A 15,136-nucleotide genomic window follows, 5' to 3' on the forward strand; every position below is an offset into this window, starting at 1 on the left:
ACGGCGGAAACCTGCCCGCCAGCATCCACTCAGACCACCATCTGGCCCCTTTCGAGCCATTCCAGGGTCTGTTCCTGGATGCAGAGCATGGGTGGGCTTACATGTGCCTCCACACCATTGGGCTCGGAACAGCCACTTCACGCGGACTAGGCCAGAGCCGCCAGCCAACCGCCGTTCTGATTCCAACGCCAAGTTCGAATCCGGATGTTTAGTGCGCTCGTCGTCTGTTTGAGGTCGTTGGACCTGCAGAATACGTTGTTGTTCCCGCCCACACGTGCGTGCACACGTCTGCTATGTACGCACAACCGGAGGTGGAGCCATGAGAGACCACACCACAACCAGTCTTTGGGATATCTCCAGAACTGGCAGGCTTGTCAGGGGGGCTGTGTTCTAGTCTGCTCCCCAGCCGGCGCCCCTGAACGAGCCACCGGTTTGAGCCTGCCCACCAAGGCTTCGCTGGGACCCGAAGACCCAATGAAAACGGGATTGATGGAGGAGCAGTTAGGCGGCAGAGCCCCTGATGCACTTCATCTCCAGGCCCTGCAGGTGAATTGAATGGTCAGGAGAGTCTGGGTCGACCGTATTCTCGGTTCGGTATAAGAGGGATGGGCGACCCCATGGGACACAAGCGCCCTGCGCATCTAGGCCCTTCCCTCTCACTTCCTTTCAAGATTCCTCGTCCGGTTTCTTAGTCATTCTTTTTTAAAGCACTACAGATCTCATTCTTTCACTCTCTTGGTTTGAAGATCCGTCAGTCAGTCGCTATTCGAAGTGTGTTGCGTTTCAAAGTCCTAGTTGTTGTGTTTTATTCGTTACGTTTCTGTTTCTGTTTCCATCTAAACCTGCCCAAAATGGCGCCTTCGCTTCTCTCCACGCTCTCTTCCGCCCTCCTTCTTACCTCTACCGTTTCCGCCCAGAAGTCCTACCAACAGGTGGACAGCTATGACTCCACCAACTTCCTCGAGAAGTTTGGCTTCTTTGTGGTACGTCCCGACGGGTTTATGAGTAAGACAATCGATCGGCACTGACGATCCCTTCTCCAGAGCGACCACTCCACCGGGAACTACAACGATGTCGACCCCACGGGTGGTTATGTCAGCTACAAGTCCGCAGAGGAGGCCCAGAACATGGGTCTCCTGAAGACCGTCGACGGCGACCTCTACCTCGGTGTCGACTCCGCATCTACTCTTGACGCAAGTGGCACCGGAAGAAGCAGTGTTAGAATTCAAAGCCACAGCAAGTACAAGCAGGGCCTCTTCGTCGCTACCTTCTCCCACCTCCCCAAGCCTGTCTGCGGTGCTTGGCCCGCATTGTAAGTGATGACAATTCGACATGAATTTATGCTACCTGCTAATAAATATATTACAGCTGGACTGTTGGCAACCCCTGGCCTGCTGCTGGTGAGATTGACATCGTCGAAACCTGGAACGAGGACAATGTCAACAAGGTGGTACTCCACACCGATGGCACCCTTGGAGAGTGCCGAATTGATGGCCAAAACATGACCGGTACCATCAGCAAGCCCAACTGTGCCAATTATGCCGCAGGGCAGTCCGATAACGAGGGTTGTGCTGGCCTCGACCCCGCTGCTCCCTTCGGCTCTGCTGAGGGTGGTGTCTGTATGAATCTACCCCATTTTCAACCACAAAGAAAATCTACAAATAGCTAACATAATTTTACAGACGCCATGCAGTGGACAGACGACGCAATTCGCGTATGGGGTTTCACTCATGCCAACGCTCCTGCCGATATCGCCACGAACCCTAACCCCGAGACCTGGGGTACCCCCAGCTTCACCACCAGCACCTGCGCCGCCGACAAGCTCTTCGGTGAAGCACAACTCATAATGAACATTGATTTCTGTGGCGTAGCGGGACAAGACTCAATATGGAGTGAAGGAGGCTGCCAGGCAAAGGCTGGTGGTGCTACTTGCAAAGAATGGGTTGCTAGCAACCCTGCCGCCTTCGCTGAGGTCTACTTCCAACTCAAGTCTATCAAGATCTACAGCCTTCAGGAAGGCGAGGCTACCCAGTCCACTACCGTCGCTAGTCAGATTGCCTCTACGGTTGTTTCCAGCGCTGTGTCCAGCGCGGTTGCGGAGACATCTGTTGTCAACTCTGTCGTGCCGACCAGCGCCGCCTCCAGCATCGTTGCTTCGGCCGAACCTGTCGAGTCTGGAGCCGTCACTGCCTCCGCTACTGCCTCCGTTATTGCTTCTGAAAAGCCCGTCGAAACTTCTGCCGAAGCTCCCGTCGAGACTCCCGCCGAGACCCTGACCACCCGCCTGGCGACCTCAACCGTCTACGAGACGAACATCGAAACTGTCACGTCATGCGCACCCGAGATCACGAACTGCCCAGCGAACTCTGTGGTCCTTGTGACCAAGACCAAGGCCATCTACACCACAATCTGCCCCGTTGTTGATGTGCCAACCTCCGTTACCGTCTCCAAGACCGTTGTTGTAAACTCCAAGACGACAATTGTCACTGAGGAGGTTGTGGCAACAACGACTGCCGTTCCTGCTGAGAGCTACACCCCCACCAAACCGGCCGGTGGCAAGCCCGCGCCCGTCACCACCGAGGTCCCCGCCGTCATCACAACTTACAAGACGAACATTGTAACTGTGACGTCTTGTGGCCCAGAGGTCACGAACTGCCCCGCAAGGTCTACGACTGTCCTTACCCAGGTCGTCCCTACCGTCATCCCTGCCGTTCCCACGACCGCCGAGGCCGAGAAGCCCGTGCCCGTTACCACCGAGGTCCCCGCCGTCATCACAACTTACAAGACAAACATTGTAACTGTGACGTCTTGTGGCCCTGAGGTCACGAACTGCCCCGCAAGGTCTACGACTGTCCTTACCCAGGTCGTCCCTACCGTCATCCCTGCCGTTCCCACGACCGCCGAGGCCGAGAAGCCCGTGCCGGTCACCACTGAGGTTCCCGCGGTCATCACAACTTACAAGACGAACATCTACACAATCACCTCATGCGCACCAGAGGTCACGAACTGTCCGGCTAGGTCAACCGCAGTCGTCACAGAGATTGTCCCAGTGACTACTGCCGAGGGCGAAAAGCCTGTGCCCGTTTCGCCTACCCAGTCTACTGCCCCCGGTTTCCCCGGCGTCGAGAGTCCCTCGGCCCCCGGCTCCGCCAAGCCTTCAACTCCAGCTCCCGAGTACTCCACCCTCCCGGCCAAGAGCCAGTCTTCCGTCCCCGCCAACGGTGTTCCTACTGCCGGTGTCCCCGCCGCCGGTGTGACAACCTCGGCCCAAAAGCCCGTTGCTGAGACTCCCGGTGTCATTGGCACTGACGTCGAAACCGCTACTGCTCCTCTGGCTGTGCCCACCACCTTGGTTGTTGCTCCCTCATCTCCTTACAACAGCACCCTGAATACCGGTCTCTTCCCTATTGGAACCGGCTCTGCCACCCCGGCTACCACCACCGGGCCCGTCCAGGCTGGTGCCGGCAAGCTCAGCTCTGGTGTGTTGATCCTTGCCGCTGCATTGGCTTTCGTCATCTAATAGGGTTATCCCTGTCATATGACGGAGAATTGATTTCTTTTATCTGCGGTCTTCTTTGTAATATATATGGTTCCTCATAGAGTACATATACCCTTCGGTTAGCCTAGGAGGGAGCGGGAAAGCGTCCCAAATATTCTATTCAACTTTATTTTTAGACATTGCTGTCTTGCTTTTGTGATTAAGTTCACGTTCATACAAAATGCAAAAGAAACGGAATTTGAAGTTACGCGCGTCCCACAGTTTATGCCGCTTGTTTTTAGGCAACAGTCGCGCTGATCCGTGATTTGCCAGACTAACCAGAAGTCACACTAAACAACTCTCGTAGGCCTCCAAGGAAAACAGTTTCGTTGTCTTATTGTGGCTGTGTACTTCAGCTCATGCAGTGGAACCAGGGCGGCGAATTGACTACACACACCCCTGCGCCGCCACATTTCCCTAAATGTCCGCATATACCCTGACGTAGTTGCACTTTCTTACTCCATTGAAGGACAACGATACATCTCATTGACGACAACCACACAATGAGCGAATTTGTGAGCGAAATTACCGATGTGCCGTGCACGGCATTTTGTGAGAAACTTCGCACCATTCAACTTTCGCTGCCAACGTACAAAGACTTGTTGGTTCACTTTAATCCGCTCAGCGAGCAATTGCAGCACGGCTACCCTCTAGGCACCTTGGCCCAACTACGAAGTCGAACTGGTTGTGCCTTCTGTCAGCTAGTTTTAACAGTCGCATCTGAAGATGATTTAGACCTTAAGGCGGACAGCCAAGAGTATAACCTCGACCCATCAGAGCCGATTGCAGTTGTTCTCTTCCCCGATGAGCAGTCTTTTCGCCTCTCCTATCCTTCACGACTTGGCACGAGACTCATGTTTGTAGCCGAAGAGGCGCATCAAGTCACCCCAGGACAAGAGCCCCATGTCGCCAGAATTGTTCAAGGCGGGGAAGTTCAAGCATCGCTCTTGCGAGGCTGGCTCCAGAAATGCGAAGACCACCACGGGAATGCATGTTGGCATGTCCCTCAAGGTCTGGTGCGTTTTCCAATAACTTGGGATTACAATTCCAAGGTTGCTTGCGTGCGTTCTGCTTTCAGCTAACCTGGGTCCAGAAGCTTGAAGACGACAAGAAAAGATGGAAGCTGCCGAACCCTGCACAAATCCGCGTCCTGGACCTGGAGAGCGGATGTCTGCGACATATGTCACTAGAGACACGATACGTGGCTCTGAGTTACGTCTGGGGGCAAGGTCACATTTTCCGCCTGTTGAAGGATAACTGTGAACTACTCGAAAAGGAAGGCTCTTTTGAAAATATCAGATCCGACCTTCCGCAGACCATCAACGACGCCATTGAAGTTGTCAAATCTCTCGGCGAGAGGTACTTGTGGGTGGACACCCTGTGTCTTGTCCAAGACGACGTCGAAGATGTCAAGTATGGAGTCGAGATTATGAACTCCATTTATCAGGGCGCATACTTTACCATCGTTGCTGGCTCGGGCGCCAATGCTTACTCAGGACTACCAGGTGTGCGTCCGGGCTCACGCAAAAGCCTGCAGACTGTCACCCAAGTGGGCCCAAATATCAAAATGGCCGTTGTCCACAGCATCGACTGGCATCTGAAACGGACCGTTCATAATAGGCGAGGTTGGACTCTTCAGGAACTTGTGTTGGCCCCGCGATCCGTCATCTTCATCAACAATCAGGTCTACTTCCGTTGCCTCCGTGCGAACTGGAGCGAAGATACTTTCGCAGACATGCAGCCCGAGTGGCTGGACCCAGACGACAGCAATATCAGCCGCATCCCGGCAGCAGCCGATGGCGAGATGGCGGCCTGGTGGGCTTATCAGAAATTGCTGGAGGACTATTCAAATAGGGAGCTCCGATTTGAAGGCGACGCTCTCCGCGCAGCGGCCGGTATCCTGCGCGTGCTCACGGCCGGCCTAAACTCCTGGTATCTGGAAGGCATTCCGGCTTACTACCTCGACATAGGACTCATCTGGATATCTGCTGACGGCAACATGAAACGTCGTTCAAACTTTGGGAGTTTTTCATGGGCTGGCTGGTCAGGTCGAATAATGTGGCCTCGCGAGAACTACGTGTGGCCAGAAGAATTCGGTGTGTCTAGGAAACCAGAGAATATGTTTCGATGGATCACCGAAAAGACATTTGTCAGGTGGCTCTGCTGGAAGAAAAGCGGCAGCCTCGAGGACGTCTACCAGTATGAGACGTATGATGAGCCCAGTAAATTCCAACGCCTCCTCGAAGAATACGCCCACTCGCTTCCAGCACACGTCCTTGATGGCCTGGGAAACACAAAACACTCGGATCACTCCCCCTGGAGTATGGTTTCGGGGAGCTCGTCTTTCATGAGTCGGCCGAAATTTAGGCAGATCGTAGACGAGAAGAATCGGCAACAGGTCGCAACGCTGTTCACATTGGAGCTTGTCAACAGCCAGGCCGAGCTCAACAGCTTGACTTCCCGGATTACAAACAAGTATGAGAGATTGATGATGTACAACTGGCAGGCATCGAAGTACGCTAGTAAGCATCATAAATGATCCGGATAATGGGAACCCGGTTTTGCTAATAAAAAAAGAAGAATCACGCATGTACCGAGACAAAGGCAAAATGCTTGGAGTGCACGATGCACCCAAAAGCCGTTGGACCAAGGGTCTCATCGACTATCGGGAACCTGAAATGGCACAAGTGAAAGAAATAGGCGAGGAGGAGTGGGAAACGTGCAAGGACAGGAGATATGGCTACACCAAGTACGCAAACGATTGTGAACTTAAAAATTCCAACAGGCCGCCCTTAAAAATGCCGTATGTCGCACCGGTTACTCAAGAGAGGGGCCGCTCGGCTTGCTTCTTACTGCCCCGGTTTCATTGGGTTCGACTTCACTAACGAATTGTAGCAATTATCCTCCGTATGCGCTTCTGCATTTTCACACCATCTCACTCAAGCTTCGCACCGGCGCATTTCACAAAGATGTCATGGACCCCATGGCTCCAAACAGGTCACCAAACACACCGCCAGGGTCATCAAAAATACCAAGCACCAGCAATTTTGAACGTACCCCGGGGTTACCACTGCTATCTGTTGACGGCGAGCTGGTCGGATCTTTACACCTAGACAGCATTCAAGAGTCTGCGTATCCTCCTGGAACCGAAGTGGAGTTGGTCATCTTATCACGATGCTTTCTGCCTACTACAGGGTCAGCCTTGCCAGCGCGAGAAGAGAATAATCTGGGCACATCGGGGAATGTATGGGATATGTTCTGGGTTCTTCACATCATTTGGAAGGAGACGGCCATTGCTGAGCGGCGTGGTATTGGTCAGATCCTAGACTCGGCACTCAGTAAGGCTTGCGGTGCGGGTCCGGAAGACAAGTTCATCATGCTAGCCTAAATATTACGTCAGAAGGATTTAAGTTCCGTAGACAAGCTGCAAACGCACTATTCCTGACGTTTCAAGGGTGGTTTGCAAGATTCGGTATTAGTAAGTAACGTGACCCATGCTCTAATTCAACCGCGGCCAACATCTATAAACCACAGGAGCCACTAATAGTTTCAACGAGCTACAGATTTACCAAACTTTGTGATTTGATGACACTTGCAAAACTCTTATTTCGTAAAAATGGACACACATAAGCCTCAGATTTCCCAGGACGGCGCTGGACCGGAACGCCATACAATGGTGTTTGTAAACCAACACGCCCACAACCTGACTTAATAATAAAAAACATACCGTATTTCATGCACGCGATGATAGGAAGTCTTTTGTTCGAGAGTCGCGTTTGTAGGTTGCTGGGATGGGTGTGTCTGACATCCGGATGGACCTCGGCTGTTTATGGGGCGGAATCATATTCGGATCTCCCCCAAAATTCTCCCTCTATTAGGACGGTGGCTTTGTCTCAATGACTTATGCACCGTTTGTTAGCACTGCCAAAGTCAGTTTAATTGTTCAGATTTCAATGTCTTGAGGTCGTCAATAGAGGTGGTAGGGCGGCGAATAAAGACCAGTATGGTTGAGAAGGGTGTGGAAAAAAAGAGACGAAACTCTGGTTGTCTTCATATCAATGAAAATGACTTTCATTCACATTCAGTTTACACGGCAGGTTTTGACCAGAAAATGACGCCCGAAAGCTACCAGGAGTAGAGAATACAATCATATCTCGGTAACAACTATCAAACATTGCATCCCTATTTAGAGTACACTCTTCCACACCTTCTGATATTGCTTGGTTCGTCCCGGAGAATCCCGCTGTGCTATAGCTTCCTTGAATCCCTTACCCTCGGCAAGCTGTTGGAAGGCAATACCCTCGGGCGAGTTTCTGGTAATCCCATCAAATATCGTCGCCAACTTCTGACCGGTTTGGATGGAGGCCTCCACGAAACCGTTGATAACTTGCTTATGCATCCAATTCTGATTTCTCGGCACTGCCTTGATCCTATCCGCCAACAGTTGCACAGCTTCTTCGAGCTGCGTTTCGGGCACCGATTTTAGTACCAGACCCATGGCCTCTGCTTCCTTTCCGCTGATGAGGTCACCGGTAAACAGCATACGTTTGGCCTTCTCCGGCCCAAGGCGGACTGCCCACATTGCCGTTGTTGGGCATCCCCAGGCGCGCGATGGGGGGTAGCCGATGCGGGCGTTGTCGGCCATCACGACCAGGTCGCATGACAAGGCAATGTCACTACCGCCCGCAACAGCAGCGCCGTGAACATGGGCGATGGTGGGCACGGCGCTGTGGAAGAGCTCTGCAAAACAGTCCGTGTTGGCTTTCATTGAAGCGTAGTCGACCAACGGGTCGTAGCCATTTCTGACATCTTGACTGCCGGCGGTTTGGCCCCGGTGGGCCTTTTCAGCGTAAATGCCGAGGTCGTAGCCCCCGCAGAAACCCGGGCCAGCACCTTTTAAAACAATGCAATGCACGGCGGGGTCGGCGTTGGCTCGCTGAACTGCAGCTCTGATTGCTTGGGGCATGTTAGAGTCGATGGCATTGTATTGTCCGGGCCTGTTAAGCGTAATGTACGCGATGAGCCCATCCTCGGACGTTTCATAAAGCACCGGCTCCATCACGATGTTGAATCTGGCGGGGTCAGAGGCAGAGGGTCAAATTCGGAATATTGCAGGAGGGGTAGTCGAAGGTTTTGGATTATCATTTCTGGGGACTGACATGGCGAGAAGTCGTTGTACCGGTTGAAAGTGGGTCCTTCCACATCCAAGTGCCGAGGTTCCCGATCGGGAAGCTAGAATACTAGGATTTGTTCTTTGCAGCATTCGCGCATCCATGATTGCTGATGACTAAATTGCTAAAGGGAAGGGATGTCAACTAACTCACATGTATCGGAGTTGAGCAATTCAGTCTAAGTAAAAACTGCTGATTGAAGTGCGGTGGTGCAGTTCCACAAAACTCAAAACTCGACTAGCGATTTTTTTTTCCATGCGTGTTATAAACGATAGCTGAAGAATAGAAAGCGCAACTTGGAGTGCCAGCTCTGGGTTTTGGAGCGAAAGGCTACGGAGGGTCAACGATCTGCCTGCTAAGGTATGCTGTTTTGCTTCAGTTCTAACTATTTATAGTCCTTGACTGGCGACATCGCTGGAGAGTCCCTTTTCTGGGATTAGGATCCTGCGAACCAACCATTTAGTGAGGGCATGGTCACTTAGGAATAGATTCCGCCACGTAATATAGGTATGGTTGGCAGCGAAGCTTTTCTTCTTTTTAGTAGTTGCCATGACAAACCTATTACTCATCTCTGATGTCTCCTAGATGTTATGTTTGTTGTGCTGCCTCGTATGTTTCTGCGACACAACGTGTGACGGAGCAAGATCGCATACGCTAGATTCAGTTAAAACCAGTTTATACATAGAAGCAAAGACAATAGTACCAGCATTTCGTTAAGTAATTGGGCTAAAATCGCCGCCATTATGTCCGCTAGGAGGGATCAATGCCCTGGTAGGGGGTCAAACTGCCAGTGAAAGTGTTCTAGATACATCATGTCAGAAAGTAATACCCACCAGGTGGAATAACGTAGATGAGATGGTAGCGGAAAGTGCGCCCCATCTGGGTCTACGTGCCATGATGAAAGCGTGTGTAGGCCGAGTCTGCATCCGGGGCCGCGTTAGTCTGTAGTAACTCCCGGAGCCCGGATCCCCGCGGCGACAAGACCCACAATTCGCGGCACGGCAGTTCAGCTTTCCGCCAACTCGGCCAGCCCCGCTGTAGTACCATAGCGTGAGACTTACATGAAGAAATTCATTCCGTAAGTCTATATGTCTTCCAGCTTTCCAGTACCCTTGTATGTTAACGTAAGCCATATACGTAGCAAATTCTGATTCTTTGCCAAGGGTGTATGCCAGAGCTGCATGGAGCTTTTGAGTTTATTATTTATTTATTTCTTCAACATGTTACGTTTGCCACAGCGGACCGCACTCCCTGGAAATTTCGAGGTGACGTAAGCTCCAATTGTGAACGACCTCTCCAGATCTCCCTTACTGGAGGAAGAAAGGGAACCACCAGCCCGAGTCACCGTCCATGCTAGCGAAGCTCCGGCGGAGAGAGCGCATCTAAGTGATTGACTAGCAGGTCGAAAATATTGCAGTGGGCAGAAGCGGAGATACAACGAGAGATAACGAAGCAAAAAAGGGTTCATCTTGTCCGTGTGCTCATATTAACAAGGGATCATTCAAACAGCCCCTGTACCCGGGCTTGAGAAACGGCTGCAAGTCCGCAACTTAGGTTCGTTACTCTGATTTGTCAAGGATTCCAAAGTTAGTAGATCCGCAACGACGTCCGGAGAGTGACATGGCCGGAAAAGCTCCAGGCCTAGTTTGTCATTCGAATTTCAAAAGAGCTGCCCAAACTATCTCCAAAACGCTTCCGAGCGAGCTAAAACCCGGCTCAAGGTTCCTTCTGCCACCACTTCCCATCCCCGTCTCCCGCCTTGACCTGCGTGACCACGGCTTTGTCCTTCCGCAGGGGGTCGACATGTCCCGCAACGAACTCGTCGAGGTATCTCCCGCTCGCTCCCACGTTCTCCTGCCGAAGGCTCGCCTCGCTGCCGACCCTTGACCGCCGGTCGCCCTCCATCCCAATGTCGTCGTCGAGCTCGACGCTCTCCAGCCTCCGAACCTCGCGCGTGATTTCGACCTCCTTGGTGACGAAGATGCCGTGGAACCGCCGCAGCACGGGCCAGAAGATGGGGACGCTGCTGGCCACCATGGCCAGGTCGACCTCGACGGCTGATAAGACGATGCTGACGGGTCCGTACCACGTAGGGTCGAGCGTCGGGATCGTCGCGGAGCGGTGCTGCACAATGGTTATGATTCGGGCTACGGAGACGACGTTGACACTATAAGTTGGGAACACATTTGGTCAGCTCTGCGGGGGGCTCCAGGGGGGGTTTTCAGTCGTCGTATCAAGTCGGGACATACGCAATACCAATGCTGAGCAGCGCAAGCAGCCCCAACCGGGACTTGAGCGGTGTGCCGGGCTTGAAATAGAGAGGCACCGGGATTGCCAGGATCACAAAGTCCAAGACGAAGTTCATCGAAGAGTGGCTTTCGTACGTCGCCGTAAATATGTCGGCGTTGAGCGACCCGTACGCCCAGCGCTTGGCCGGTACGGTCCAGTCCCAGTAGGCTTTGATTGGGACGCAGGGGATCCAGCCGAGGAACGAGTAGGAGATTGCCCAGAGGGTGACGAAGGCGATGGTGAATATGCAGAGCCGCCGGAGGAAGCACGGGCGGTCGAAGATGCGGAGGTACTGGAAAAGAAGCGAAATTTTGATAAAGGCGGTCGACATCTGGTAAGAAGCGTTTGATATCCAAAAGGTCTAAAAGCGGAGGGCGGCCATGTTAGACAATTTTCGGGAATTCGAAATTTGTTAGTACGGACGCCGGACGTACTCGAAGGTATTTTTGGATTTCCTCGGCAGAGAGCACGGCTATGTGTTTGCCCATTCCATACTTGGTTGCTGTTGATACGTCAGCATCTAGAGCGCGTGAAGTCCACAAATCAGTAGAGCCTTACCAACGCAGATTCCCACAGAGCCGGTAGTTGTTGACAGCTATTCATTTTCGTATAAGTAACAATTCGACGTCACAGGGAGGCAACCAGGGAAACGCACAAGCGATAATATCACAAAGAAATCGTCCCACCCAAAGGAATGAACAACTCTGGTCCGTACATACATGCGAAATGCAACACAGACCCAGGAAACGAACTACCAGGTAAACGTCAGCAAATCTACTGGTCCTCACAGCGTGCCCGGCGTTTCTCGGAATATACACACCGCGAAGGAGATCACAACACCCAGAATGGTCTCGGTTTTGTTTATCAACGGCTCCGGCTCTTGCGAGTTGTCGGCCGTCCCAAACAACGCCTGGATAGTCGCTCCGTCCATGGCTAGTACCAAGAACCAAGGCTAAACATCAGCTTGGTTCGGTGCCAAGGTATAGAATAGAATAGACTAATTGACGCAGGTGCTAGTTGGAGTCGAAAAAACAAGTATCAGAACAGAGCAGGCTCCATCCCATCTCGAAGGATGAAGAAGAGAAACGCCGAGAAACAAGAGAGGCCCCCAAAAAAAGACCCATTCCGCGGCCGTGGTAATATATTCTTCTCAGATCAACAGAGCGTCCTCCGCCATTTCACCCACCTTACGGGAACCTATTGCCGGAGGCACAGAGAGGATGGCGGGCCTCGTCCTCTCCACTGTTCAAACCAAACCCCTATTCCACTAGACAGGGAAAAGGCCAACCATGAGGATAACTGTTTTTGAAGGCCAAAAATGGGACAAGCATCATGTCTGCACCAGCCCCGGCGGCCCACGGTGCCGTGCTGATCCATCTGTCTGGCCTTCCCAGATTGCGTCCGTGCGAATGCGACCCCAACCACAACTGGTTCCCACAGAGGCAGGCAAATCCGCCGTCATCCTAATAAGTGTCAAAGCAACTGCTGGCCCTTGCATGTTTAGTGGAGTTGCAGAATCCCACTTATTCAGTTGTGCAGCGTGACAGCTCGTTCTAAATGAGTTTGGACAGCCACGTTGTCACCATCCCACCATCCCACACCTTTCTTTTTTTCTTCTGAAGGCAACTAATTCGCTCTGGGAGCGATCTTCTATAGGGTATCAGCCGACAGGTCCAGAAACTTGGAAACAGCTAAGGCCTACCGAGAGCGAGCCCCCATGGCGCTTAGCCTCGAGCAGCGAATGCCGGCAGATCACCTGCGTCTACCGGGGTCTTCCCCGATACGCACTACGGTTTGGCAGGGGGCCTGATTCATCGACGACTCGGTGGAAGGAGAGGGCAGAGGAGGGAGGAGATTGCAACCCCACGATCTCGAGATTTCCTGGTGGTGAAGGGGAGAGGCACAGCATCCCGGCTCCTTGCTCGACGACGAGAACTCGAGTCATTTCCAGCGCACGACGCTGGCACGACAGCGTGTCTCAGCGAGCTTTCTGGCGCTGACTGGTGGCCTTTGTCGATGCAGATGACGAGCCGAGGAGAATTGACCAGCGTTCATCGTGTGTGACAGGTGTGACGCCATCGGATCAACGGCGGAGGCGCGCCCATGTCGGGCGTTCCGTCTTATCTTGTCTTGGGACGGATGAAGGCCGCATCCACTTGTGGGAACCCCACCGTGGAATGCGTGCGCACGCGTCAGACCGCAGACTGCTGCAAGTTTGCTCGATCGTGCGAGTCAAACCCACAACGTTGTAAATCTCTCGCTTTAAGGGCCCCCAATGGTAAAATATTCCGCACGGCCGAGCGCTAGTAGCCGCTTCGTAGAGGCATGTCCCGCCGTCCGTGGACGAAAAAGCGGTCTCTCGATCGTATATCTCGGCGTCCGTATACGTATACGGGGGTCGCTACTCCACACGGCGGAGCAGTTTGTGCAATTCAGATCGTAGCAAGCCCTCATCGCGGAGGGCGGAAGGAGCCATACGGAGGCATGAGCAACGACACGCCAGGCCGATCACCCCCCAGGCTCGGATACATGCCGAGTTTCAGTGAATCGACGTGAGGGAGGGGAAATTGGCAATGGAGGTTGAATCGTATGCCTAGACGGCCGGGGGCCAGCTCACCTGACTGAGGTTACGATCGAGAACAATGATTTTGGCGGCGGGTCCTGGGCGACGGGGGAGATACGACACAGGGCGAAGGCAGAGTCCGAGCGATATGGAGACGATTCGCAGGGCAGACTAGTAGCTTCGAAACATCGATCATCATGTCTAGTGTAATCTTACATCCTCAGCCCGCCAATCTGAGAATGCTTGATGCGCTCGGACGTGATTGATCAAGGAAATAAACCACCTGAAGGGGCCAAATTTTGCCGAGAAACAAAAAGACATCATTGAGCCCAAGCAGGCAGAGTCCGAGGCGATCCAGTCGATCCACCTGAGAGAGATAATCTGGAGTTCATTGATGGAAAGCGCAATGGCATCTAACGGCTTCTAAGTGGAGAACTCTTAGATATGTATATTATGTATATTCCAGCAGGCTTCAGCTGAAGCATTCACCTTTCCCCTAGCCAACGGCGTTGCACGATGCGAGCTGTGCATTAACGCGCTAAACGCGCCACTGCCTATCCTAGAAACTGCCTTGGTATCAGGCCAAGGATCTCGACACCTGTCAAGGCAAGCTTGGGCGTGCTTTTTATCAGACGGGGCGGTAGGGGTCAACTTTGATATTGTGTCGTGCATTCTAGCATAAACTGTATGTTGCTTTAGGGAATAGCCAGCCAACAGTCATGACTCTAGGCGCCTGTCTGGGGGGGAGGCATCACCTTGTAATCACAGGGGAGAGAAAAAGAAAAACCCTACCTATAGCACCCTGCCCTATAACACTACTGTATGGCAAAACTCTACCGAAACTACCTAGGTGGCGTAAACATGTTGAGTCGAACGCTGCGTGCGGGAAGTGGGTGGTGAACAGCGATCATGGAGGACACAACCGACGCAGCAAACAGCGTAGAACCTTGAAAGCCCATCAAAAACTGCCGCGTAGACGCTCACGGACAACCAGAATATGCCGCCAGCGGACCCCGAATATCCAGCCCTGCCCCTCCAAAACCCCGCCACATGTACAGGAAGGAAAATCGCAGTCGGGATGGAAAAAGAAAACATACATGCAAGACATATATTCCGAACTTTTTAAGGGTCCCGCATTCTCGTTCGAGCAGCGCAAGGTACGGAGCTGTTCTGTGGCGATGGGGTTCTCGACGAAACAACCTCATTAGCCGCAGTAGGACGTCTCGCTGCGATGTCTGGTCCACCTTGGAAACTAGAATTGGACACTAGAATCGAGGTGAGGGTGCCCACCGCCCAGACTCCCGATGAACGATGGACGCTTTTGGCTAAAGAGATCTGTTTGTTGGTCTTACCCCCTGCCCCTAGATGCAGCCCTTCCCCCCATTGCGGTTGTGAAAACATAATTTTCAAAAGAGAAAAAACAAGGTGGAAGAGGGCTGAGAGAGAGAGGTAAAATGATGACAATAACAATGATAATCTTAAGCTTGGAGCTTGGACCTCGTGGTTCTTGACTATTCGCAACTCGACCAAGCAACTTCCCCGTTGCCGTTATCGCCCGAGCAGGGCTCCAGGCCC

The 15,136-nt window shown here is 52.7% G+C and overlaps 4 protein-coding genes across 4 annotated transcripts; 2 read left to right on the forward strand and 2 right to left on the reverse strand.

Annotated features, from left to right (window-relative positions):
- Positions 1-851: 851 nt before the first annotated feature.
- Positions 852-3,520, forward strand: EsH8_IX_000298 (glycoside hydrolase family 16 protein; the record flags this gene model as incomplete). Its single annotated transcript, XM_083266634.1, has 4 exons — positions 852-983; positions 1,044-1,312; positions 1,369-1,619; positions 1,683-3,520. The coding sequence occupies 4 exons, from the start codon at positions 852-854 to the stop codon at positions 3,518-3,520; spliced, it is 2,490 nt and encodes an 829-aa protein (XP_083130199.1).
- A 921-nt stretch (positions 3,521-4,441) lies between these two features.
- EsH8_IX_000299 (heterokaryon incompatibility protein-domain-containing protein) lies at positions 4,442-6,926 on the forward strand (the record flags this gene model as incomplete). Its single annotated transcript, XM_083266635.1, has 4 exons — positions 4,442-4,549; positions 4,632-6,060; positions 6,119-6,341; positions 6,434-6,926. 4 exons carry the CDS (start codon positions 4,442-4,444, stop codon positions 6,924-6,926), a joined length of 2,253 nt encoding a protein of 750 aa, XP_083130200.1.
- A 798-nt stretch (positions 6,927-7,724) lies between these two features.
- On the reverse strand, positions 7,725-8,597 carry EsH8_IX_000300 (uncharacterized protein; the record flags this gene model as incomplete). Its single annotated transcript, XM_083266636.1, has 1 exon — positions 7,725-8,597. The coding sequence occupies one exon, from the start codon at positions 8,595-8,597 to the stop codon at positions 7,725-7,727; it is 873 nt and encodes a 290-aa protein (XP_083130201.1).
- Positions 8,598-10,425: 1,828 nt separating this feature from the next.
- On the reverse strand, positions 10,426-11,329 carry EsH8_IX_000301 (uncharacterized protein; the record flags this gene model as incomplete). Its single annotated transcript, XM_083266637.1, has 2 exons — positions 10,426-10,876; positions 10,959-11,329. The coding sequence occupies 2 exons, from the start codon at positions 11,327-11,329 to the stop codon at positions 10,426-10,428; spliced, it is 822 nt and encodes a 273-aa protein (XP_083130202.1).
- Between the last annotated feature and the right edge of the window lie 3,807 nt (positions 11,330-15,136).

This window comes from Colletotrichum jinshuiense, chromosome 9 (assembly GCF_051148585.1).
Source record: "Colletotrichum jinshuiense chromosome 9, complete sequence".
Lineage (NCBI taxonomy): Eukaryota > Fungi > Ascomycota > Sordariomycetes > Glomerellales > Glomerellaceae > Colletotrichum > Colletotrichum jinshuiense.